Source organism: Idiotropiscis lumnitzeri, chromosome 2 (assembly GCF_059441095.1).
Source record: "Idiotropiscis lumnitzeri isolate Australia: NSW breed Sydney's pygmy pipehorse chromosome 2, RoL_Ilum_1.0, whole genome shotgun sequence".
NCBI lineage: Eukaryota > Metazoa > Chordata > Actinopteri > Syngnathiformes > Syngnathidae > Idiotropiscis > Idiotropiscis lumnitzeri.
In genome coordinates this window covers 28,512,241-28,538,501 of record NC_142392.1, presented here as the reverse complement: position 1 = coordinate 28,538,501, position 26,261 = coordinate 28,512,241, and the positions used below count along the sequence as shown (strand labels likewise).

The 26,261-nt window shown below is 44.0% G+C and overlaps 2 protein-coding genes across 2 annotated transcripts in view; one reads left to right on the top strand and one right to left on the bottom strand.

Moving 5' to 3' along the window:
• LOC148342211 (uncharacterized) lies at positions 1-25,839 on the top strand. The gene is made up of 6 exons (XM_088285268.1): positions 1-230; positions 1,414-2,216; positions 13,426-13,484; positions 25,147-25,201; positions 25,618-25,722; positions 25,804-25,839. Exons 1-6 carry the CDS (start codon positions 107-109, stop codon positions 25,837-25,839), a joined length of 1,182 nt encoding a protein of 393 aa, XP_088141394.1. The 5' UTR covers positions 1-106.
• The window catches only part of LOC148342209 (uncharacterized), a 71,832-nt gene that overhangs the window by 15,640 nt on the left and 29,931 nt on the right, over positions 1-26,261 (bottom strand). The window lies entirely within an intron of this gene.

Sequence of the window (26,261 nt, the reverse complement as noted above, 5' to 3'; positions counted from 1 at the left end):
GTAGTTAGCTTAGCTTGTTAGCTAGCTAGCCGCTAACGAAAAGAGGCACATGACTCATCGCCAAGCAGAGATCGAGTGCGGATTTGTTGAGATTGGCGTTTGAAAAATGTGTGCAAGAACGACACCCAAGTACAAAGAGGAACTTTGTGGAATAAAAGAAGAGTCCGAGCAACATCTTCCACTGCTGGGCGAAGGTTGCAACCAGCCTCGTGTTGTGCCAATCAAAGCAGGTTTGTACCGGTCTTTCTCTCATTTGCTTTCTAAAGAACGACTTTCTGTCGTTAAACATATGCATCACAACATAAAGTTGTTTGGGGAAATGCGTCCAAGGTTATTGCCGCTTTATTTTTAAATATTGCCTTTTACTTGCAGGTCTGCTGAACATTTGTTTTTGCCAAATGAAATCAGTTCAGAAAATAAATGCCAAAGAATAACCAATAAGGGGGGGGAACTCCATGTTTTTCCCAGTATAAAATTTGAACTGATTATTTAACATTTTACATTTTCTGGTTTTTATATCTTGTTGAAGCAATTCCTTACGGAAAGAATTCTGCCTGACTCTAAAAAATGTGCACACTGCGGCGAAAACATCAATGGCGGTTGATCAATTTTAGTGGATAAAACACAAAATATTAAGTTTTTTTTTAAAAAAATCAAGTACGTATTGGTCTTATTTATGAAACTTTTACTGGCTCGGTCAATGAACCTCGGGTGGCCCTGCACTGTTTTGTGCACGTGTGCATAGTTTCACCTCATCCAAACATTTAAAATGCATTAAATGCATCCATCCAAGGTTGCACGGATCTCATCATTGAACAAGCGCATGCTGGAAGGAATGCATCTGCATCTTTGGCTTACTATGGGCTTAAAAAGTGAGAACATCACAACCCCCTTTTCTACCAACAAGCCCAGGAACATTTAGTTCCCAGAGTGAAAGCCAAAGATTTCTTCTCTCATGTGGCTTTTTATTGAAGCAGATTTGAATATGCAAACTCAAACAGAATGGACACATTTTGACTTTATCACACCCGTCCACACGCTTCCTTTTGTTCTAACGGTTTCAGCTTCCAAAACATCTTTGGGTCACACTTCTGCTAAACGGTTTCCCGTCGAACACGGTTCAAGACGTGCATTTGATTTTGTGGCTTCCTGCTAAACTGCCAGCATAGACACTTCTGTTCCGACTGAACTAACGTATTTCCGGTTTAAGAGGTCCATGTTTTTGTGACCTTCTATTAACCTGTAAGCATAGTTTTGAAACATGATGACATCACAAATTTAATTTCTTTAACACCGGGTCGCACGCATTGCTCCGTGTGCGGCAGGCACAAGTCATGTAGAAACAATATAGGACAAAGTCGCCACATGAGGTTTGACTTGACCAAACCAAATTTGTCTTTTTGTGTCCTGCAGACGTCAGTGAAAACGATCTCCGTTCTGTAAAAGAGGAGCCAGACTTGACTCACATCAAAAAGGAGGAGGAGGTCAACAAGTCACCACTGAACGTTGTCCCTATAAAGAGTGAAGATGCAAACAAGGATGAGAGGGAGGACAACAGAGGGGCGGAGCCTCCAAGCAGCAGTTCAAGTTATCACGTGACAACAGAAGGTGACGAAGACCACTGGGCGCCATCACAAGCACATAATGAGGACACATTATCACGCTCTCCTGATGATGATGATGATGATGGGCAAGCCAAAAGTGAAAGGGCATGTCACACTGACTCATTAACTTCAAAGCTGTCTTTAAAACCGCACACAAGAACACATAGTGGAGAAACCCCCTTTTCTTGCTCAGTTTGTGGTAAAAGCTTCTCCCAAAAGTCGCATTTAACAAGTCACACAAGAACACACAGTGGTGAAAAACCTTTTTCTTGCTCAGTTTGCAGTAAAAGCTTTTCTCTAAAGTCACGATTAACAAGGCACACAAGGACACACAGTGGAGAAAAACCTTTTTCCTGCTTGGTTTGCGGTAAATGTTTCTCTCGAAAGTCTGATTTAATAAATCACACAAGAACGCACACTGGAGAAAAACCTTTTTCATGCTCCGTTTGTGGAAAATGCTTCTCTGACAACTCGGCTTTAACAAAACATAGAAAAACACACAGTGGTGAAAAACGTTTTTCCTGCTTAGTTTGTGGCAAGAGTTTCTCTCAAAAGTCGCATTTACGAATCCACACAAGTACACACGGTGGAGAAAAACCTTTTTCCTGCTCGGTTTGCGGTAAAAGCTTCTCTGAAAAGTCACATTTACGAATCCACACAAGAACACACACTGGAGAAAAACCTTTTTCCTGCTCAGTTTGTGGCATGAGTTTCGTTGAAAAGTCAAAATTAAAAAGGCACACAAGTACACACGGTGGAGAAAAACATTTTTCCTGCTTGGTTTGCGGTAAAAGCTTCTCTGAAAAGTCATATTTAGGAATCCACACAAGAACACACGCTGGAGAAAAACCTTTTTCCTGCTCAGTTTGTGGCATGAGTTTCGTTGAAAAGTCAAATTTAAAAAGGCACACAAGAACACACAGTGTCAGGTTTAAAAGGTCCTGACGCCTTCATTAGACTGAATTAAATGCAGAGAACCAGAGGAATAACCAGGGAAGGCTTTGTCTTTTCTCCATCGCGATGGGAGGAGAAGCCAGGAAGTGAAGTAGACGTCTTGCCAGTTCACTCTCCCGCACTCTCACTGACTTCTTCGCCCATCCCTCTGGACTTTATTCAGAGAAAAACGAAACCTATGGAAAGTGAAACTTAAAACAAGCGTGTGGGTGTGCGCATGTGTGCTGAAGTGTGTGTGTGTGTGTGTAATTATCATTGATACAAATAGTGTATAAAAAACATGATTAAAAATACACAAACTATTTACATACTCTCACATTTCCCCCCTGTTTGTCGGATTTAAATCATGTCCATACGGCTTTAATAATAATAATAATATTCCCTTTATTAGTCCCACAATGGGGAAATTCGAGATTCGAACCCAGGCCTCCTGGGGAGACTGGGTCCTGAACGCGGCGCCTTAGACCACTCGGCCATCCTGGCAGCCAGAGATGAGTCATCAGGGAATAAAACATATAAAAATACATTTCAATGTGCCTAGTGAAAAATAACAAAACTGTCTCCACGCAGAGCTTGTCTCTGGGGGACTCGATGCAGGCCCCTTGCCTTGCTGTAGGAGGAGACAGCCGTCTTTACCTCCCGGATCTTCGTGTGTGGGGCTTGGGCGACAAGTCCATATTCATTTTACGTTTCAGTGTCCAGTTCGAGTTCGTCATTGTCCAGTTCGAGTTTGTCATACTCAACATCAATCAGATTGTAATGTTACTTTTGGGCAACAAACATGCAATTAATCATCATTTTTGTCATAAAAATAATGCAACAAAAACAGACTACACATAACAAAAAATGAAAACCATAATTATCTCGATATATTGTCTTTCAAATTCTTCATAGTGGTCATAACATCAATAATTGTTTCATTTTTAAAACTTTAAATGCAATTATGTTCTTCAATCAAGGTTCAAATTTCTTTATGTACGTCATTAATTTCCAAACCATATCTAATCTTTTTATTCTGCGGCTTCAACATTCGTATCTGTGGCTGGTGGTGTGGTTCTGATGTGCGTGTGGTCCGAGATTGTGACTCGGGGAGGGATTCGCGTTGCTAGGCCTTTAGCTGGAAACCGGTGAAGCTTGTACTGCAACTGGTGGATCCAGCTGCCACGCCCCGCGACCTTTGCAGCGTCGGGGTCACCGCCATCATCTGGCGAGGGCCATCTCAGCATTCACTTCCCCCCAACGGAGTCGTTTCAACACCTTGAAGAAGAGTTGGTCTCCCACACGGACGTGAATTCTCTGTGAATCAGAAAAACACTTGACCAGTATTTGCGTCTTTTGCATCTTTTTCGGTCAAACATGTTTTTAGTTGGTGGTTCTGATGAACCTGAGAGTCTATAGGGGATAGTGTCCTTCCTTCGGCTGGCATTGTCCTCATTGCTGTGATTGAAACACAGTCTGGCCATTGTCTCCTTTTTTTTTTTTTTTTTTCATTAGTGCGTTCCACAAGTCCTGCAGACTGTATGCACAGTGACGCTTTGAGTCCATTTTTAACAACTGTCCCACTTGTTACAACATCATTCACAAAATGCATCATTTTCACTTGAAATCACTTCTTGAAATTCCAAATGTCAGGATAATTTGATTACACAACACTTTTCCCAATCGTTTTTAGCATCAGCATGTGTTGTTGGAAACAGCTTGATCCATTTTGAAAACATATCAATCATAGTCAAACAATATTGCAACCCAAACAAATAACAGTGTCCAAAAAAATTTTTTTTTTTTTTGTTGAAAAGTCTGTATGTGGGAACAATTTCATATCATACTTCCCCCTGTTGACACACGACTATCTGCTCGTGTCTCACTCAATGTTTGCATCATTGTCCACCCAATATGCATGTTCAATTAGTGGTGCCTTTTTCCCTGGCCTGAGGTCAACTTGTCAAGTTGATTTACTGTGTGGGTGTGTGGGGGGGTGTGTGTGGGTGTGTGGGGGGGTGTGTGTGCTTTCATGAAACCTCTTGTGCTATGTTGACTCTGAGGTTATGGCTTGGCTCCAGCCTTTATTCAATCGTAATCGTGTCATTTTCTGTTCAGAAATTTTTTTTATTTACAAATACTTACTTAGACGTGCTTTATGCGCAACTTTTCTTTTATCTTTTGTGATTTTTAAAGCACCCGTTTGCCCAAAATCAACAGAACACAAGAACATTTTATCTTGACTGTGAGTTCACATTGTAACCATACAGCTCATAGAAAATGGAAAACCCCAAATTTTAATTAGCTCACAACCGCCTACGCTCTTCCTGCTTATCCTAACAATTTCTCTTTTACAAGTTATCTGTTGGTATCACACTACTAATACTCCCATCGCATAAAAGTCAGCGTGATTTCTTCCTACAACCTTGGTTCTCAGACACTTTCTTATCAGTCTGGAAGGTGCACCTGGTCTTCATGTCTTCACACGTCTTAACTCCTCCAGTCGGGAGGAAAAAATGTCAAAAAGTCAAGTCATGGGTTTGGTGAAAATTTGGACGGCTCCACAGTCGTGTGGCGCCTTCTAAATGGTGCGTGGAAAAAGAATGACGCTGGGCTTAAATGCATCGCACCTTATTAATGTAATGTTACAATTAAATCGCCGTGCAATGTGAATGTCGTGTGATGGAATGACATTTTTTCATTCCTTAAAGCAGCAGTGAAAGCTCTTGATCACACTCTTAAGTGGTTCTCTGCCACGAAATCCAAATTGTTGTGACTAATATGCAAATGGATTCACTTTCCTGTGTTTCTGCAGCAACACAAGTCCATGAAGCCATTTTTTGCAGTCACTGTTTGCCCAAATGGCTTATAATAATAATTTGGTAGTGCATTAAGATGCTTTGTAAATACAATCTTGCAGTGTATCTCCACAAGTTCCAACATACACAACCCATTTTATGGCCATGATACTGTTGTTTTAAACTCACCCTAAGCCTGTTGGGCTCTTTCTCTGCCGCATAAATTACAGCCCTGAGAGACTTTGGGCTCCAACTTTATCTATGAAAGGTCAGGGACTTAATGGAGGTCATGAAAGTCCCAAGGAAGGCGTTTACACAAAAGTGGTCTGGCAAAGTTTTATTACTATTTTTCTTCCCGCTTATCACTGACAATGCGACCTTTTAAAGTTTTGACTCTTGTTTAAATTCGCCCTTGCTTATTAATTCCGATATTAAAGTCCAATTGTCAGTGTATCACGGCCTAATAAGCAAAACGCATGTTGATGTAGAAGTCCTTCTACACACACTTTTTATGTTAGTTTTTTTCTTTCGCCATGTGATCCTCTGTTGCTTCTCTCTTCGTCCTGAAAAGTTATTGTTTATCACAAGACTCTCTGCTTCCTTCTTTTTTTTAAATGTTTTCTCTTTTTCTTCCTTCTGCTCAACACGTTCAAGCTTTTTGTGCATAATTTAAAATCTTCTTTTCCATTTTACAAGTTGGCCAATTTAAATTAGGTTGTTTTATTTGAAAAGCCTGTAATTCTCTTTTTCCCTTTTCACATAATCACAAATTTCTTATCACAGAATGAACATGTTAATTCTATTTTATTTTTTATTTTTTTTCTCTAATCTTGACTCATTTCACTTTGACCAATTCTACCTTAAAGTGGACAAGTACACATTAATGTTATCTGTAATTTCTAATTTCTTCTCTGCTTTAATGAAAATTATAGCCCTTGCCAAATTTTTCCTGTATCATTTATATTTCTGCATTTCATTTAAAGGAGTGGAAGAGTTGAAACCTGGCTAGTTTTATTCGATGTCCTGCATCTTGTGTCACTGTTATTCTGTGGAATGCTGAGTGTGTGGCTGGTGAAGTTGGAAAAAGAAAGTGAAAGAATGTGAGGTTTGGGAGGTTTTAGGTTGGTGCCTGGCGCAGACAGACACCTCGAGCGGGAAGGGGGTCGACAAGAAACTGGACCCTTCAGCCACAAGCAGGAGGGGCCACCACTTGAAGAAAGACCAAGAGAAGCAAGCTAAAGTTAACTGCAGCATACACATAGCCAATAGAATCATGCCAGGATGCCTTTGTCTCTGTGTCATTTGCATATTGTGTCTATAAATTAATGCTGAACAGCGAAGACAAAGAGAGCTGTATTGAGAGGGACCCAAACTCAAGTTGTAGATTTGTGTGTTAGGAATAAATCCACTCGTGTGTGAAAATGCCGGCTTCCTGATACCTTTCTATTGCAGAACGAGCGCGCATATTGTTGGATGAGTGTGAGTTGGGTAAAGTCACAAATTGGAGTCAGATTATTAATTTGAGTTTACATTGGTTTAAAATTAAATTCTAACATTGATTTAAAGATAAATTCCAACAATTTATGGTGACGCCGATGCGATGCATGAGAGGTAAAAGAAGTTTGGAACTTCGAGAAAGACCACATGAGACTGGGTCTCGCACGTCCACACCAGGTGACGACCTGATAGGAGCCGCACATCCGACCGTCTTTCCTCTTTGGGCCCACAGTGACATAAGGTAAGCAGATCCTTTTCAAATTCTGCACATTGGCAACGCTAAATTATAAGAGGAAGGAGGAGCGGAACGGCATAATAAAAAGAAAAAATAAATTAAAAAAATAAAATAAATAAATAAATAAATTTTACAGTGTGGACGTTAGTAGGATATAAAATCTGGGATTTACCTACTAGAATAGTTTGGAACTATTCGTGGTTAAGATACGGTATAAAATCTGGGATTTACGTATCAGGACACGGTTTAAAATCTGGGATTTACGTGTCTGTGTGGAAGCGGTGTGAATGTGAAGCCTAAATTTGTTCTGCGTATGAAGTGCTTGGGACACGCACGAGTGGATTTGGAGATGGAAAATGGGAGGAAATGTGAGGGTTTTCTTGTGTCTGGCGCTTCAGACGAGCGGGCGGAAGTCTGGTCGGAGATTAATGGTCATTATGCTCAGCTGGAATCACAGTTGATTAGTGGAATGGAAAGTAAGAAAATTAAGAAGGTGAAAGAACGGAGTCAGAAGTTGTTTCTGAAATTAAAAAAGGATGATTTGTTTTGCGGTGGTCCCGGAACGTGGGGCATGTCGAAGTTAGCGAGGCAGTTACAGAAAAAGGAAACCAGAATGTTGGCAAATATTCGAGATATGAAGGAGGATCAGAGCCAAGCTGGATGGCGACAGCGTATTAAACTTGAGAAGGAAGTGAAGGAATTGGACAAAGATAGACGAGGCATTCACCAATTGGCAATCATTGCCACTGCGCTGGGGGCAATAAAAGAGGAAGAGAGTGTGAATGAAGTGAAAAAGAAGGATGAAGTGATTGGAAAAGTGGAAGAAAAGACGGAAGGTCGGAGAGGCATTTATCCACAGTTGCCTGACTCGCGACAGTATGTGTATGAGCCGCCGCCGTATCCGATGGCGCAAATAATGGCCCCCGTAGTCACTTTGGGCGGCAAAATGGTTTTGGATGTAGAAGATCACGATTCACGGATGACGCCAGCGACCATACAGTTGATTGAACAGGCTGTGAATAATGAAAGGAAGAGAGTGCGCGGAGAGCAGCAGGGGAACGTGGAGTCGCCCGTGCTGACGTCAGGGGCAGCGCTCGCAGGAGGTGGGGGCACCCCAAGTGCCGGGAGTGAGAGAAATTCGAAACCGCTGATGAAGGAGGCGTCGCGAAAGTTGTTGGAAGGACACAGGGTGCAAAGTGAGGAAAGAGAGATGTTAGAGGGAGTGATGACGGGGACACGGAAACGTGGGCAGGCAATGCCCAGTGACGCTGATCCCCGCGAGGAGGAAGTGGAAAGTGATGAGGAAGCCGAGGTAGTGTTACGTGAACAGCGGCAGATGCTCAGAGCGTTGAGTGAAGGAGAGAGGCTGGGCGATAGTGAGGAGAGCATGTCCAGGGCTGAGCGAGGCTATAATACACGCAGTAAAGATAAGATGATGGCACAGCAGGAGCAGCCTCAAACAATGGCACCCCTAGTGGTGACTCACGCTGGCCGTCACTATGAGCCTCTGGTGCTTCGGGATGTGGCTGCATTGGTGGAAAAATTGCCTCCGCTGCATAAAGGGGCACGAGCCTGGATTACTAAATTCTTAGCCGCCATGTCAGGACAGGGAGTAGCATTGGGAGATTTTAGACAAGCCATTTTGGGATCGTGTTCCCTGATTCAATTACAGAATATTGAGGGGGCAGCTGGCACCCGCCAGCTGGGGAGAGAAACCCCCTTGGCTGAGACTTCTGAGGCGTTGTTTCGGGAGCTGAGGGCGGCCTTTCCCTCCCCAGTGGATGTGGCGCCAACAATTTTTAATTACGGAAAAGATGTGACTCCCGAGCAACATTATGCTCAGGCATTGGAGCTGTGGATTGAGACCACAGGTAAACACCCAGGCAACTATCCTGAAGCTGAAATGATGTTCAGGACGGCGATGCTGAACGGCCTCCCAAATGAGGTGCAGGCGATTTTGAGAATTGATCCGGACATTTTGGTTTGTCCGGAACCGAGATTTAAGAGGCATTTGATACACCATTGCCGCATCTACATGGAAAAAGCAAATAAAGATCAAAAGGAATCTGACGCTCTGGCGACTAGTTTGGTTAAACTACAGTTGGCAAAGTTGCATGGTGAGGCAAAACAAGAAAAGGTGAAACAAAAACAGATGTATCAAACTCCAGTGGGGGCTGAACGGCGCCAAGGTCAAGGGTTCCGTGGTAGATACAGAGGGCGTGGTCGTGGCGCCCCCCCAGGCCGGGGGCGGAATGGGTTCGCTCCAGGAACTTGCTTCAACTGCGGGTCCCTTGACCACTGGGCACGTGATTGTCATGGCAACCCACCACCAGGGGTGGAGCAGCAGAACCAGCAAGCAGGGCCACCACACCAAGGGGGACCGCAGCAGCCCCGCCCGTGGCCACAGCCGAATCCAAGGGGTCAGTATTTCCAAGCTGACCAGTGGTACGGCCCAGACGAATAGGGGGGCCTGGGAAGCTCGGGAAGCACTGGCCAGGCAGAGCCAATGCTTCAGTTGACAGTGGCGGACACTCCAGTCCAGATGTTGGTGGACACTGGAGCAACACATTCATCAATCAACATGCCACTGCCAAGCACAGCGTTGTCGAGGCGAGTTACAACGTTAGTCGGCTTCTCGGGACGTCCTCAGACTCTGCCCTTTACTCGGCCACTGAAAACGGAAATTACAAACACTGGACAGAGACTATATCATTCCTATGTTCATGCAATGGACACACCCATCAATTTAATGGGCAGAGACATGTCAGCATTGAGAGCCCAGATATTGTGCGGCGAGAAGGGACTTACAGTGACATTTCCTGACGGACAGGTACTGGAATGCTTCCAGCCTGTGACACCTAGGGGTCAGTGGTTGATGGCACCACTCCCCACAGTACCTGAAACGGCACGGATCTACTGGGCTAGATTGAATCCTGAGACTCCACTTCGGGGAGGTGTCTACTCCACATACCTCTTGTGGAAACCGTGGATCCAGACATTGGCACCGTACCACCCCCCACTGGATCCATTGCACTGCACTCTATATTATGATAGAGAATCAGATGACATATATAGAGATGCGTTTGAAGAAATTGAGGAGGATGGTTGGATATTGCGCGCACCATGCATCTTTGTGGGCCCCGAGGGGGTGGCAGCATATGTGCAGTTGTCGCCGGAGCAAGAGCAATGGTATCGAATGAGTGAGGAAGGTTTGCCTCACGTGTCACTAGCTGTGTCGCCAGGCCATGAGCCCCGCCAATTGGGGCCCATGGTGAAACGATTAACACAACAACATGACTGGATGATGACTGAAATTCAAGATGTGTGGCACTCAGCTGCAACCAAAAGTTACAGGATAATGGCAAAAATGGTAGATAAGTCAGACCTTGAATTGGTATTCTTGGACCGCCATCATGGGCGGGAACAGACGGACCATGAGTCCGCACAGGCAATGTTGGATCAAATGCCACAGACCGTGTGGTCACAGGGTCCATTTGATGTTGGTTTTTGTCGGACGGTTCAGCCAATCCAATTGGAAGTTGACTGCTCCATTCCGGTTCGCCGTCCTCAATATCGATGGCCGAAGGAAGCAGACAAAGGAATGGAGGACACAGTGGCAGAATTGTGGGATGCGGGGGTGTTGGAAACGTCGGCGTCCTCTTGGAACACACCTCTGAGGCCGGTCCAGAAGGCTGATGGGGTGACATGGAGGATGGCCCACGATTTGCGGCCAGTGAATGACATCACTATAACTCCAGTTTTGCCAGTTCCTGACCCCCATCGCATCCTGTCCTCCCTGGACCCGCAGAAACAGTGGTATACGGTTATTGATTTGGCGAATGCATATTTCTGTTTACCGCTGGCTGAATCAATACGACACGTGTTTGCATTTTCTTACAAAGGGGTGAAATTGCAGTACAAAAGACTCCCTCAGGGCTTTAAGAATTCGCCAGGAATTTTTAATCAGGTCTTGAAGGACTTGTTATTTTCATGTGCGCTACCCCAAGGCTCAGTGCTCCTGCAGTATGTGGACGATCTCCTCATTGCGGCCGAAACATCCGACCAGTGTGTGGAAGCCACACGAGCAGTGCTGTTGAAGCTTGCTGACCTGGGCTTCAAAGTGTCAAGGAAAAAGTTACAGTGCTGTCGTAAGTCTGTGATTTTTCTGGGGCGTGTCATCACCCCAGCCGGCTTGGCTATGTCCCCAAATCACCGCAGCTCCATCCTGCGACACCCACGTCCACACACAGTGCAGGACATGTTGTCTTTCTTGGGATTGTGTGGCTACAGCCGAGCATACATCCCATGTTATGTGGATAAAACAGCAGGCTTGCGGGCCCTGGTCAAACAACAAGGGGTCCGAAATTTGAAGGCCACATTGCAGTGGACCCCTGAGGATGATGCATTGTTTGTGCAATTAATTCAGGAATTAGCATCAGCAGCAGCTTTGGCTACTCCAGATTACACTAAGGTGTTTTATTTAGACGTTGCGAGCAGTGAGAAAACGGTGAATGCGGCATTGTACCAAAGACATGGAACAGACAGGGCAGTTTTATTGTATTGTAGTGTGCCATTAGACGGAATTGAACAGAAACAAGCAGACTGTGTTAGGTACGCGGCAGGCCTGGCAAAGGTCCTACAGAAAACAGCTCATGTGGTCATGGGGTATCCCGTCCAGGTGTTGACAGATCATGGGGTGTCAGCTTTTGTAGCATCGGTGGCATTTACATTGACACCCCTGCGACAAACACGGATGATGAAAACATTGACGGCACCAAACGTTACTTATGTGCATGATGGTGTGAACATGGCTAATCACCTCCTGGAAGGGGCACATGAGTGCGCTCTGAAAGTACAGAAAGATCAGAAGGTCCGTGAGGACTTGTATGCGGAACCATTGGAAGGTGGACGGGTTATGTTCACCGATGGGTGTTGTTGGCGTGCCAAGGATGGGACACTCCACGCGGCCGCGGCAGTGGTGGAGTGGAAAGGTTCTTTCTTCCTCCCAGTGACAGCTCAGAAGTTGACAATAAAACCCTCCGCCCAGGCGGCAGAGGTGTTGGCGCTGGTGTTGGCCTTGGAACAGTGTCCAGGACAGCAATTAACTGTATATACTGATTCGGCATATGCAGCGTCAGCTGCCCTGATTGACCTAAAGGGGTGGTTGCACAATGGCTGGCTAACAGCGAAAGGCAAAGAAATTGCTCATAGAACTTTGATGGAGCGATTGTATGAAGCAATTAAGGGTCCACACGAATTGGCGATTGTAAAGGTCCCGGGACACTCAAAGGCCAACACCATGGTGGCGAAAGGTAATGAGAGGGCGGATGCTCTCGCGAAAGAGGTGGCTGGATACACGCCTCAGGGCGGGATGATGTTAACAACCCCAGCTGTGGTCTGGGATGGGGAACCCCCGGATCTTCCAGTGGCACCCGAAGTGGCACTGGAGGATATTATGGATGCACAAGGTAAGTCGTCGCCGGAACAAAAATCAATGTGGATCGCATCTAAGGCGGTCAGGCGATCGGATGGTCTCTGGGTGGGTCCCAGGGGCCAGCCGGTCCTCCCTGAGGGAAAACTCATGACCTCAGTGTTGGCTGAGGCCCATACAGTGGCACATGTGGGGCCTCAGGCAATGCTTCCAAAACTTCGTCAGTGGTGGCATCCAAGGTTACAGGAGGTGGTCTGGCAGTTTGTGGCGGCTTGTGAACTATGTCAAACATTTAATGCACGACCGACATTAAAACCCAAGCCAGGGGCATTCTCCCCTGTGGCCTGGCCTGGAGCAGAAATTGTAATTGATTTCACGGACATGATTGACAGGGTGAACGGGAAGCGGTTCCTTCTGGTCATTGTGGATTCTTATTCACGCTGGCCGGAGGCGTATCCGTGTGCAAAGGAAGATACCACGTCAGTCATTAAAGCTTTGGTAAATCATTATATTCCGACACATGGTTTCCCTGCTTTAATCAGATCTGATAATGGGACACATTTTAACAACAAAGCGCTGGCTAAAGTGGAGGCGCTGTTGGGGCTGAAGCATCGCTTTGGGTGTGTCTACCACCCCCAGAGCCAAGGCAAAGTTGAAAGGTTTAACAGGAATTTGAAAGAAAAATTGGCTAAGATCATGGCTCAAACAAAAATGACGTGGTTGCAAGCTTTGCCCCTAGCCCTGTTGGTCGTCCGCCAAACTGTTCACAAAATAACAGGTTTTGCGCCATTCGAACTATTAACTGGTCGCTTAATGCCAGGGCCTGCCTCCACCTTGGTCCCGCCAGTTGATGTACCGACACCTGATTTGTCGCACGCGGCGTATTGGAAGTATCTTCATTCACTTGTATCCAGTGTGTCTGCGCAGGTCACCGACAAGGCAGTTGCAGATTCGTCATCAACACCGCTGGAGTCGGACATCGCTCCGTACGTCTACCTCCGGGTGCTGTCCCGGAAGTGGACTGAACCTCGCTGGAAAGGACCGTTTAGAGTTCTGGCTAGAACCTCACATGCTGTCCAATTGGAAACTAAAGGACAAAAGTGGTACCATTATTCACAGTTGCGCCCGGCCCCAGGTTTTGTACCTGCCAATGGTGAGCTTAGAGGTTGACCGCCCTGACGGGCAGGTCAAGAGAGGGATTGTGAAGATGGCGAGAATTGGATCAAAGTCGGACTCGAAAGTGTCTGAACAAAGACGAGGACGATGCAAATGTTTGACTATATTGACTATTTTGCTGGCTGGCTTGTGCTTTGTGTGGACTATGTTGGCGTTTGAACATAGGATGCAGGATGACAGAAGTGATCGAGTGAAAGGAGAACGAGTGATGGTGTACTATTCCTGTAATGGAACGGTATGGTATGAAGCAGAGCGAGATGGTGGTAAGACGCTGACACAGACACAACAACTACTGCTAAATCTGAAATGTCAACAACCGACACAGGTGAACACTTGGGTGACAATTTTTAATTGGACACACACGTGGAATGATGTAGTCTATAAATTGGGGAATTATCAGCATCAATATCAAGAGTGGCCTGTGAAACCTCCAGTAACCCGTAAAGTGAAAAGACAGACAGGACAAGGTTACTGGGACCAATTTGAAAAGGGATTTCAGCCATGGATAGTTAAGTGGGCATATAATAACTCGTTACGGTTTACAGTGGCTCCAAACACAACCACCCAAATTAGTGTGCCAATAAAAGCATTGAGAGGGTTCCAAGAAGCATGGTACTCCTCAGCATGGAGAGCAATGTCTGAAGTAACGGGGGCTATGTTTCCGCGATATTGGTGGTATTTGACAGGACATGTGACAAAATTCGGGTGGGATGCATTAATAACAACACAGGTAGGTGACTACTGGAGTCCCCCTCGAAGTGAGATAAGTAAGTACTATAGACATAAAGTGACTATGGGCAAGGAGGGGGAAGTGTTGAAATTAAAGGTGGCAATGGGGAATACATCTATTGCATACCCACAGCAGGAGATAATGATTGTAAATACGTCATGCTGGGGATTCTTGTTATGGGCATACTCAGCAGGAAAGGATCCGTATTTTCCTATCATAATTTGTGAAGATACTACTATGAATAGAGGAGATGCACCGTTAATGAATAAGTATACTGCAACAGCGGGAGCAACTGCTAAGACTATGGTGACGGTAGACGACTGGTTTAGGATTCAGACAGGTATTTCAATGGTCACTAATAATTGGCTCCTGATGGCTGAGCAGGCAGCTAATAATACTAATGAGAATTGTTTGGTATGTTTAGGTGCAAGACCAGTTTTGAAAATCGTGGCAGCAACTGCCATATCTAAAACCTGCCTCATGGGTTTCCTGTATAATAAGACTCTCCGAGGAGAGTGCGGCCAATTGGACTCAACCTTTCCACTGACAGGAATGGAAAAGAAAAAGCCTATTTTTGACCCCCAAGTTGCAAAACAAAATTTCACCTGCCTAAAGTTAAATGGGACTGGCCCTGGGATTGGAAATATCCAGGAGTCATGGTGTAATGAAAATGTGTCCTTGCCAGCAGGAATCCCTCTCGCTCGTGCTGATGTTTGGCTGTGGTGTGGAGAGAAAGTGCTGTACGATAGGCTTCCCACCAATGCCTCAGGTAAGTGCGCCCTGGTAACGCTGATCATGCCAGTTAGTGTGACAGCCTTAGATATGGCCAAAACGGAATGGGAAGACGTTAGAAAATGGGGAAGAGTCCCCTTCCTTAACAGGAAGAGAAGGGACATGCACGAATGGTTGAGTGCAGGAGATCCCACGTATATAGATGCAATTGGAGTTCCAAGAGGGGTCCCTGACGAGTATAAATTGGTGGATCAAATTGCGGCAGGATGGGAGAGTATTTTCCTGTTTGTTACGGTAAACAAAAATGTGGACCGGATTAATTATGTTCATTATAATGTCCAACGATTGGCGAACTTCACCACCTCGGCACTCCAGGCAGTGCATGAGCAATTGGCTGCCACATCTCTGATGGCATTCCAAAATAGAATGGTCTTAGATATGGTGTTGGCTGAAAGAGGAGGAGTGTGTAGTATTTTTGGGGATCAGTGTTGTACTCTGATTCCCAACAATACATCTCCTGACGGTCGCCTTACCAAGGCATTGGAGGGTCTGCGTACGTTAAGTGACAAAATGAAGGAGCACTCAGGTGTGGACACCAGTTGGTACTCTGACTGGTTAAGCATCTTTGGCAAATATAAAAGCTTGATTGCATCAGTACTGATTTCTATCGCTGTGTTTGCCGCTATTATGGTGTTATGTGGATGTTGTTGTATTCCATGTATCAGATCATTAACTGTTAAGACAATTGAACGCACGTTGGGGCCGCTCCCTCCTGGTGGCCAGTACATGATGATCCCTCAGAAGGACCCCCAGGAGGGGGAGACAGCTGTGGCCCTCCGGGAGTCCGGGATGTGAGTATGTGTAGATGGCCTCAGCGACCTGAGGCCATGAGGAGGGAATGAAATTTTCTACGGATTTTCTACTAGAATGACATTTTCTATTGATTTTTAAGTTTTACTAAATTTCTATTGATTTTTAAGTTTTACTAATTTTCTATTGATTTTTAATTTTTACTGGTTTTCTATTGATTTTTAATTTTTACTAATTTTTATTGATCTTTAGTCTTTTACTAACTCTCTATTGAGCTTTACCTCACATTCTATTGATTTGTAAGTTGTTACTAACTTTTCATTGTTTGATTTTGAGCTCGTGTGTAACAATAAAATAATGGGTTCGAGTGATGACCTCAGTTGTCTGAGGTCATGAGAGGGAATAAAGGAGTGGAAGAGTTTAAACCTGGCTAGTTTTATTCGATGTCCTGCATCTTGTGTCACTGTTATTCTGTGGAATGCTGTGTGGGTGGCTGGTGAAGTTGGAAAAAGAAAGTGAAAGAATGTGAGGTTTGGGAGGTTTTAGGTTGGTGCCTGGCGCAGACAGACACCTCGAGCGGGAAGGGGTCAACAAGAAACTGGACCCTTCAGCCACAAGCAGGAGGGGCCACCACTTGAAGAAAGACCAAGAGAAGCAAGCTAAAGTTAACTGCAGCATACACATAGCCAATAGAATCATGCCAGGATGCCTTTGTCTCTGTGTCATTTGCATATTGTGTCTATAAATTAATGCTGAACAGCGAAGACAAAGAGAGCTGTATTGAGAGGGACCCAAACTCAAGTTGTAGATTTGTGTGTTAGGAATAAATCCACTCGTGTGTGAAAATGCCGGCTTCCTGATACCTTTCTATTGCAGAACGAGCGCGCATATTGTTGGATGAGTGAGAGTTGGGTAAAGTCACAAATTGGAGTCAGATTATTAATTTGAGTTTACATTGGTTTAAAATTAAATTCTAACATTGATTTAAAGATAAATTCCAACAGCGCCCATTTTGTGGACCAAGTGCAACAAGTTCACCGCTGGGCTGACTGCGAACATGAACTGCCTGCACACTGCTTATATAGATAGAAGGCAGGCATGGCTAACACAGCAGGCAGATGTGGGAGGGGAGATGGGCGTGAACGACAACGCAAAGGCACTCCCCCAGTGCAAAGCAGGCTCCAGTGCCCCTGTATGGGCAAATGTGTCTACTTGCTCTGTCGTTAGAGCTTTCGCAAGAGCCGGCATCAAGAGGAGCCGCACACAGCAGCGACACGGGAATCTGACAATGACAAGAGGGAACCTGCCGTGTTTGTGGGATAATTTGCTCAGCTGTTTATTTCTGATACAGAAGATGATTTTGAAGGATTTGTGGATGACTGATCAATATTAATGTGAGTACCTTGTTAAATAGTTCAATAAAATACAACCAAACTCAGTTTTGCTCCTGTTGCCTTTTTAAAAACTGCTAGCCACGCTAGCCATGCTATCTTCTGTTTTAGTGTGCATGCATGTTAGCTAAGGTATTGTAGGCAGAATTTTGCTGGGCCTACACTATTACGCTATTCAGTTGATTCGAGGTGATAGTTTTAGTTTTGATGTAACACCATGACGTCACATTGTTTGTTGATTAGTGATTTGCTCACACCGGCATTGTGTCGGCATCCCATCTGAGGGGCTGCGCGGCAGCGAGACGGCGCGGCAGACTGACAATTACTCTCGTGTTTGGTGGAGAACGTGTCCAACTGTTTATCTTGGATACAGAAGACAAGGACTTGGTGCATTTTTGGATAAGGACAACTTCAGCACGTTGTTAAAAGCTAAAATAAAATACCACAGAACTCCCGCTGCCATTTTAAAAACACGCGAGCGCGACTGAGCAGCTAGCGCGACTGCTCGGTTGCTTGGTTCTGTTTGCGGCCAATGATACCGCGCGTTCTATGTATCAAATACAGAAATAGCACCCTCAACTGGTAATGCGCCCTTTGACTCGGCGCGTCTTTTGGGTGCGAAAATAAGGTACTCCAATGCGTGTTAGTTTTTTGTACTCAAAAAGAAAAGGGTCAAATAAAGACTCAACAACAGCTGATTATAGTTGCGATATTTTAGTTTCTTCGATTTCTGGAGTTCAGGAAATAGTACAAAGACATATCTGAGCGGCTTTTTCTTAATCTGACGAGAAACTATAATCAGACGAGTACAAGCGAAAAATGTCGCGCTGATCTCAGCCCAGCCTCACATTTTCTAGGAGGTTTTTTTATGTCAAGGGTCATGTAGGTTGAATCGGTCGTCCTTGCTCCTTCCCACGTCCAAGGCTGACCTTCTCAGGCAGGCGGCAGTCTCTACTTCCCCTGTAATCTTGTCGGTGTGCAGATTGTGTGGTGTATGTTTTTCCAGATCAGATTATGTTTTTGGGGTGTTCTTGATCGCGTCCCTGTGACGTCCTCCCCTGCCCAACTTGATATGTTTGCATCTTCTATGGCCTATGTGGAGAATGTGTTTTGTCGTATTTGTCCATGAAGTGCTATCTGGTTTGTCATCAGTTTGACCTAAGCAGACTGAATCTGTTTCTTATGAATGAGAGTGTGGGTCATGAAAATACTATGTGTGCAATTTTGAGGTCTTACATTGAAACTAAGTCATATCAATTTAGCATATGAATGCATCAGTAAACACCATGACTACAATCCCAGTCAATCTTATCTATGCACTGCACTTCTACTTTCATTTGATAAATGCTTTTTGTTTATCAATGTTGAACATATTCAGTAAATATGAACCTGCTAAATTAAATAATTGACCTTCTGTCCCATAAGTGTTTAAAATAATGCCAGCAATCGTAATACAATCCTTCACTATTAATTACATAACGCCTACAATAAAGCATAACTTTAACTCTATTGGTGAAAGTAAAGTTTAATTTAGGCTATTAAGTAACTCAGCGGTGGGCCTTCAAGGCCTTCTCTGCTGGCCAAACATAATAAAAAAAAAATAAAATGATCATAATCGTCACATTGATGTCATATTATAGCTGAGCGTTGTATTTTGAGGTGAGAGTTTTGAATCCAATCAGAATTCTGATAGCTCGTGTTGCCGGGCAGGTTTCAGAATACGAGGAGCGCGCATTATTCGTTCCGAGGCCTTAAGATGCAATTGTGCGAGCATCTTTTCTGTCAAAGTCAATGAACTTTCATATTTGTCAGACGGTTGCGACAGCCAATCAGATCACGAGTTGGTTACAGTGAGCCTTCTCGCTGACCTTATGCTGAGGGTGATGAACGCGTTTTGTGATTGGATACTCACTTGTGAGGGGGCGGCGCGATGCCGAATGAACACACCCGAAAGTCGTAATTGGCGACCGTTCGAAAATCTAAAATATATTCTTGCTTTTTTTAAACCACAATGGACGAAGGAGGGAAAAGCGTGGATTTAATTGCAGATACACTTGCAAGGACATTTTCAAGTCGGACCTTTCAAGAGAAGCTATATCGTCCAACACTCACTCAGTGGTGCGTAAGTGTGTTTCTGGATATTATTTGTCCAGCCGTGGTGTCATAAATGATGGTATTTTGATGTGGATTCATTCAAGTAGGACAAAGTAGGACTTCACTGAAGGCACCTTAAATTACTTCCATACCCTGGAAGGTCACTGACCTGGCGAGAGAATTGCCCCCACCATAAACAATGCTCAGGCCTATTTTCTCTCAGGGCAGTATCTGGTTACATCGGAACTTCAGAACCAAGACTGGTCACTTCTGTGAGCTCCAGTCCCTTCATAGTTTCATAAAGAGAATTACTTCCCATATCTAAATTAGGCCATTTAAAAATACACGACTTTTTTTATTTTTTTCAATGTATATTTAAGCTTGCTTATTTAGTACTACAATATTTATTCAATTATTTTAATATGCAAAATTATATCAATATTAATTTAAACCTTTTTATTTCACTCTTGAATATTTCTGAACAAATTTGTTCATTTGAATATGTGTGCAATTTAAATGATTCCATCCATCCAGCCATTTTCTGCCACTCATCCGGGGTCGGGTGATTGAATTAATTAAATACATAAGTATTTTTTATATTTCAATATTTATTTCAAGAATAGGACTCTTCTCAATGACTTCAATATTTATAAAATGTTTCTATATTTATTATTAATTGAATTAAAGCTCTATGTGGTTGCCAATTTTAAAATTTCCCTTTTTCATTATATAAGTAATCCAACGAATAAAAAATATAATAGCATGAAAAAAAATATTTGGTATATTTGACAAAATGAAAGTTTTTCCGAAGTGAGATTGTGCTTAGCAACTGTTTTGAAACAATTCTGATACTGCTTATGATCAATTACAGCATCAATAAGAGTGACTAGTAGCGAGACTGATACCCAATCGCCAGGCTACAATGGGTTAAGTTGTCTGTTATGTCCAATCAGACAAGCGTGAGCCCTTGAGTAGACACTGCTTACAATCAATTACAGTATCAAATAATATAATAGTCACAACTCATGATCAATTGCTATGACTTATTATTAACTTCAGGATCGCGGATCGTCGGCGACTTACATGGACAACAAACACTTCACTGCGTTAAACAAGCGGCACATTTTATTTAACCCACAGTATAAAGTGTACAAGCAAGCAAGCAAGCAACAATTGTATTTCAGCTCATAGATTACATGCAATACATAAATCTCATTACTGTGTGCTGGAAGGACGGAGAGCCCCGGCGTCCTCAGTAATGCGAGCAAAAAATACGATGCTGGGCGTCCGCGCGTAGAACCCTCAGCCGACTCTACTTTCGTTTTGCCTCCGTCACATTCTTATAGCCAATATCGCACCCCATCCCCTCCCGTTCGAGTGCGCTTTGATGGTTCGCATGGCCCTTCGCACAACTTTGGCCTTTGCCAATCCTCACTTCCTTTTCGTTATCGGCTGTACCTTTTCGCATGAGTCAGACATTCCTGGTGCTTAGGCCCTGTACGAATTCTCTCCAATTATTCCCGTTCTCATAACACATAGATACAGCCTGTGCAAATTCCCTCCAATTATTCCCATTCTCATAACACATAGACACAGACATCTACTAACGCGTATATATAGGTAGAAAATGGTTATTATGCAGCATTTATGTGGTAAAACAACATTAATAAACCATATTTCACTTCACACAGGATGTACGCAGGGGTTTGTGAAGAGATGAGATGAAAGTACGTGGAAGTTCGGCCTAATTAGGGGGGTTGCTGCTTCGTTTGTTTTTATTGTTATTTGTGTTGACACATGTGGGGCATGTGTCAAAGGGGGGAGATAGGTCCAGTATTTTGTTGTCATAATTGTTTTTTGCATGTAAGGATTTTTAATAGTATTACCTCCACAAGCAGAGAGGATTCAGAGAAAAACTGTTTACTCGCTTTTAACGCACATAAGCAACATTCTCCAACAGCGCCCTCACCCTCGCAACATCTCGCGGTACCTCACAAACTCTCGCACCTGCGCTGTTAGAATAACATAACTTAACAATCTCCCCTTTTTTATTTTTTTGTGTTGCATTAACAAAAATATAGGTGTACTATAGAACATACAGTTAAACAAAAATACAGTACAGTTCAAATTCAGTACTAGAGGAACATTTACAATTTAAGTTTGTAAACCCCTTCGCTGAGAGCTCTCAAGAGGCCAAGTGCAGATGCCCCTGTTTTGGTTAAGCAGTTAGCAAGTTGTTCTTTGGTAGCTGACCAGATAATTTGCTCAATGGTCCCCGAATGCATTAGCTCTTCCATATTGCTGATTTCAAGACGCAGTCTTTTCTCTGTAACAAACTTGGTGGATTTAACTGCATCCAGTAGAGAATGATTGTCTGTTACACATACAATGGGTATGCTACTGCATGAACAGTCACCAGTTGTGATTTCTGAGTACAGTGTTGCAAGAAAAATGGCACTGTCAATCCCATCTGCAAGAGCTAACGTTTCCCCTGCCAAACTACTCCTCACAACCCTTCTGATACGTTTTGACTGCCATGATATAGGTGAGAACTTTCCATTTTCACCCATGAGCATGATAAAATGCCCACCCTGCGTACCACCATCAGAGAGGTTTCCCATGGAGGAATCGCTGAACACTATAAGTTTTAGGGAGCTGTTCTCACCCAGGTGCTGAAATCGCAACTTGACACTCTCTGATTTAAGTTTCCTAATGAGCTTGTTTGCAACATGTAGAGTTTGAACCGTGGCGTGTTTGGTGTTAGATGCCAAGATAGAAACATCACACATCATATCTGGTCTACTCTGCCTCGCTACCCACAATATTTGCCCTATCTTTGATTTGAGTATGTCTACTTCATTGTCAGTCAGTGGTGCTTCACGTTGTGTTGCTCTGGTGGGGTCAATGGTGATACTTTGCAGATTTTTAATGTAAATATTTTGTTGTACCTGTATCTCATCCTGCACAGAATGTATTTCCATTCCTATGTAGCTGAAGTTGCTGTTCTCCTCCCTACCAACCTGGAAGGCAGTTTTTAACTGAGGAATGACTTTTGTGGAAAATGCATTTGTGCCCCCCCAAATAAAGTCATCGACATGGGATGCAAGGATTCCTGTCACCTGACCACACTGATCTAACCAGTAAAACACAGCTGGATCTACTTTTGATACAGTGGCTCCTAAATGTCGCATGGTGTCTCTGACTCTATTATACCAGTACAAAGAAGCATCTGTCAGACCATAAACACACTAATTTAACTTCCACACAGTTCCTTTGTTCTGTGCCTCCTGAGGAGGACGGATGTAAATGTCCCTTGTTAGTGTCTTGCCTTGTAAAGAGGCGGATTTAATGTCCATTGAATTCAGCTGCCACTTGTTTTGACATATGACGGCCATGATCATCTTCAAAGACTCTGTGGCACATGTCGGTGAATCTTTGGGAAGGTCCTTGCTATTTATCTCCTCGAAACCTCTTGCTACTAGGCGGGCCTTGGGTACAACACCAGCAGCATTTTCTTTAAGTGTGCACACCCACCTTGTTGAGATGCATTTCTGACCTTCATCTGTGATTTCATCAAATACATTGTTTTTCTTCCAATTTAAGATTTCTTCGTGTTTAGCTGCAAGAAAAATGTCCTCCTGCACTACTCACACATCTTCGTTGTTTGCACATGCTTCTGCCTGCTCTGATGGAAATACATGTACACCATCCATTGCTCCGAGATTTACTGATCCTGTTGTGCCCGCATCTTCTGCAGGCTGGCTGAACTGCAAGTTGTACCAGTCTTTGTGTTTTCCAGTAGCTTTTCCAGCTCGGCTGAGGACAGTTCCTGTGTAACTTTGTCCACTTTGTTTGTCTTTATAGGTGACCACTTGGCCAGTCTTGAGCTTAGGTCCTTCATAAGTAGTCTTTTGCGGCACCTGAGATCGATCAAAGCTCCTTCCTGCATTCAGCTCTGATTCATGTGGGAGTTCTTCATTACCATCAGCACTTTGAGGTCCATTGTTCATGTGTGTCACTTTCTCATTGTCGCTTTCAAATCCGCTGAGATCTGCTGCTGCCGTCGCTGGTAAATTTACAATAGTGTCCATTTCTTGTTCTATGTCTATGTCCACCACCTCTTTAGTTGAGGGATCATCTACTTTTCTCAGTCTGGTGTGATGCACTCGCACATATGCTCCACCGTGTCTTACAAATACAACAGCACCATCTTGGCCTATCACGACCCCTGGTCCTTTCCACTCATTGCAGTCCACCCTCTTATAGTAGACTTTGTCTCCCGTGTCATACTTGTCATCGACGGGCCGTAGTTGTTTGCGCAGGGCTCTTTTGATTCTCTCTGAGCATTCTGACTCTGTAAATGCTTTTCTCATTGCATGTAGAGTTGTGATGTGCTGAGCTACCCAGGAGCTCACATTTGTTTCCAGGGCTGGGGGCTTATCAATGAGCACTGACGGCAAGTTTGGATTCTGGCCAAATACTAGTTGATAAGGGCTATACCCGTGTACGTTGTGCATGGAGTTCTTCGCCATTGGTGTCCAATCAAGTGCAGTCTTCCAATCACAGTTGTTGTCTTTTTTAACTTTCAGCAACATCTCGGTGAGAGTTCGATTATGCCTTTCCAAAAGGCCATTACTCCATGGACTGTAGGCTGCAGTAGTTTTGATCTCAATATTAAATATTTCCGCCATATCTTTTTTTTCCTCATTATTGAATTCACCTCCATTGTCACTGAACAGCCTGCGCGGCGGGCCATGGACACTGATCCAACAGTGAATAAACTGTCTCACAATCTCTTTTGGTTTCTTTGTGGCGACGATGCCCCCTGCACTGAAGGGAGTGAAGTGATCAATAGCATGTAGATACCACACATTTGGCTCAAGTTCATGCAGGTCAACAGCTACAGTTTCATTATAAGTTGAAGCCATGGGAAGTCCTACAACAGGTTTGCGCTTTGGTCGGCTGTACCTTCTGCATGTTTCACAGTCCTTGACAATATTCTGGAGAATTACCTTGCTTTCTTTGTCTATAGTGCCCGAGCAAGCCAGTAACTTCAGCAACCTTTCTTCTGAGGCATGTCCAAACTGTCTGTGCAATTTCAGAAGTATCTTCTCCTTTTCTTTCACACTCATGTAATTTTTAACGATGAGAACCTCATCTTCGCTCATTGTCTGAGGCTTACTTGCTTTCTCTTTATCATGACCATCATCTCTTAAGTTTACACAATAGTGCCCTGAAGATGTTAACTCAAGTTTAACTGGCATTTTAAACATTGTTGCTTTGTCGTTTGCAACGTCCAATACAGCCCTTGCTCTCTTCAGTGAGGCCTTGCTCAAAAGCATTGGTATATTTGCTGGAACAACTTCAGTTTCTATTTTGCATCTGGTCTGCCCTATCTTTGCTGGAAGAGTCACTTTTCTTGTGGAGTGAACTATTTTGCCATCACCAAATCTAAATGGCCTTGTGCTGACTTCACCCACCATTTTGTCGAGTTCACTCTGTGCCAGTCCATTGGTGTAATCTTCAAGCCATTTCTCACCACACACTGTTCTTGTGCAGGCTGTGTCAATCACTGCTGATCCTAGCGCTTCCACCATGAAGATTTCAGCATGTGACAACGTTTCATTGGAAAGCAGAGTGATATTGCATTCTTCAATATCTTCCTTTTGTCCTTCATCTTTTGTCAATTTGACACTTTCTCCTCTGTGTGGACAGTCCTTTGCCCAGTGAAATGTACTCTGACAGACTGCACATCTCGTTCTTCTGCCACGTTTGTCAATGGGATTCGTTCCTTGCGCGGCGGCTTGAGGTTTGCTTTCACTTTTAAATGAATGTCTCGTGAAATAGGCACATTCACTGTCTGTCCTCATTTGCTGTTTGCTGGCGCCCTCTTGTGTTGAAGTGACGTCTCCAAAAATTATTTTCAAAGCAGATTTCATGTTGCCGAAGGAAACAATTGGGCAAGCTGTCAGCGCTAACTGTTTATCTTTTACGTTGAGACCAGCAGTATCTAGAAGTTTGAAGGCTAGGACGGCATCCGGGAGCTCCATTTTAAACGAACGTACCTTGTTGTACCTTCGCTCAAATTCGAAGATGTAGTCCACCATGGACACACTGCTTTCTCTTGAAATGCCATCGAACTCCGTATACGCTTCGTACTGTCGATCCTTTTCTTCTCTTAAAAAGACCGAATCCAACTTTGTCAAGAGTGTAGCCATCCCAGTGTCGGAATTCAAGCCGTCGGCGGCAATTTCCAGCGCACTTTCCCTCGCTCTTCCAGTTAGCGACAAGGTAACGGCTAGCGCTTGTTTCTTTTCCTCGAGGTCGGTGACTCTTCTCCATATCTCAATTTCATTTTTCCATGTTTCATAGGACGTCTTCTCGCCAAATGGCGGTGGAATCTTGTAATTGCCAGCAGCAGCCATCCTCTGCTACCAATATTAACTCCACAAGCAGAGAGGATTCAGAGAAAAACTGTTTACTCGCTTTTAACAGACATAAGCAACATTCTCCAACAGTGCCCTCACCCTCGCAACATCTCGCGGTACCTCACAAACTCTCCCACCTGCGCTGTTAGAATAACATAACTTAACAAATAGGACATGTCAACAATGATCATGCAGAGGTGAAAGAGTTGAAGATTGAGCCCAGCAGGAAGAATGCAAGCAGAGCGCTGTGGTCTCACCTCCATCTACTGTGGGACCAGGAAGTCAGGCAGCCCCCACGCAGGAGATAAGGGGTGATAGTTATAAACAAGTGCCAGTCCCTCCTTTGTAGAAAGAATTGCCCCTTCTAAAAGCCATATGTGATTGCATAAATATTCCGTTTTA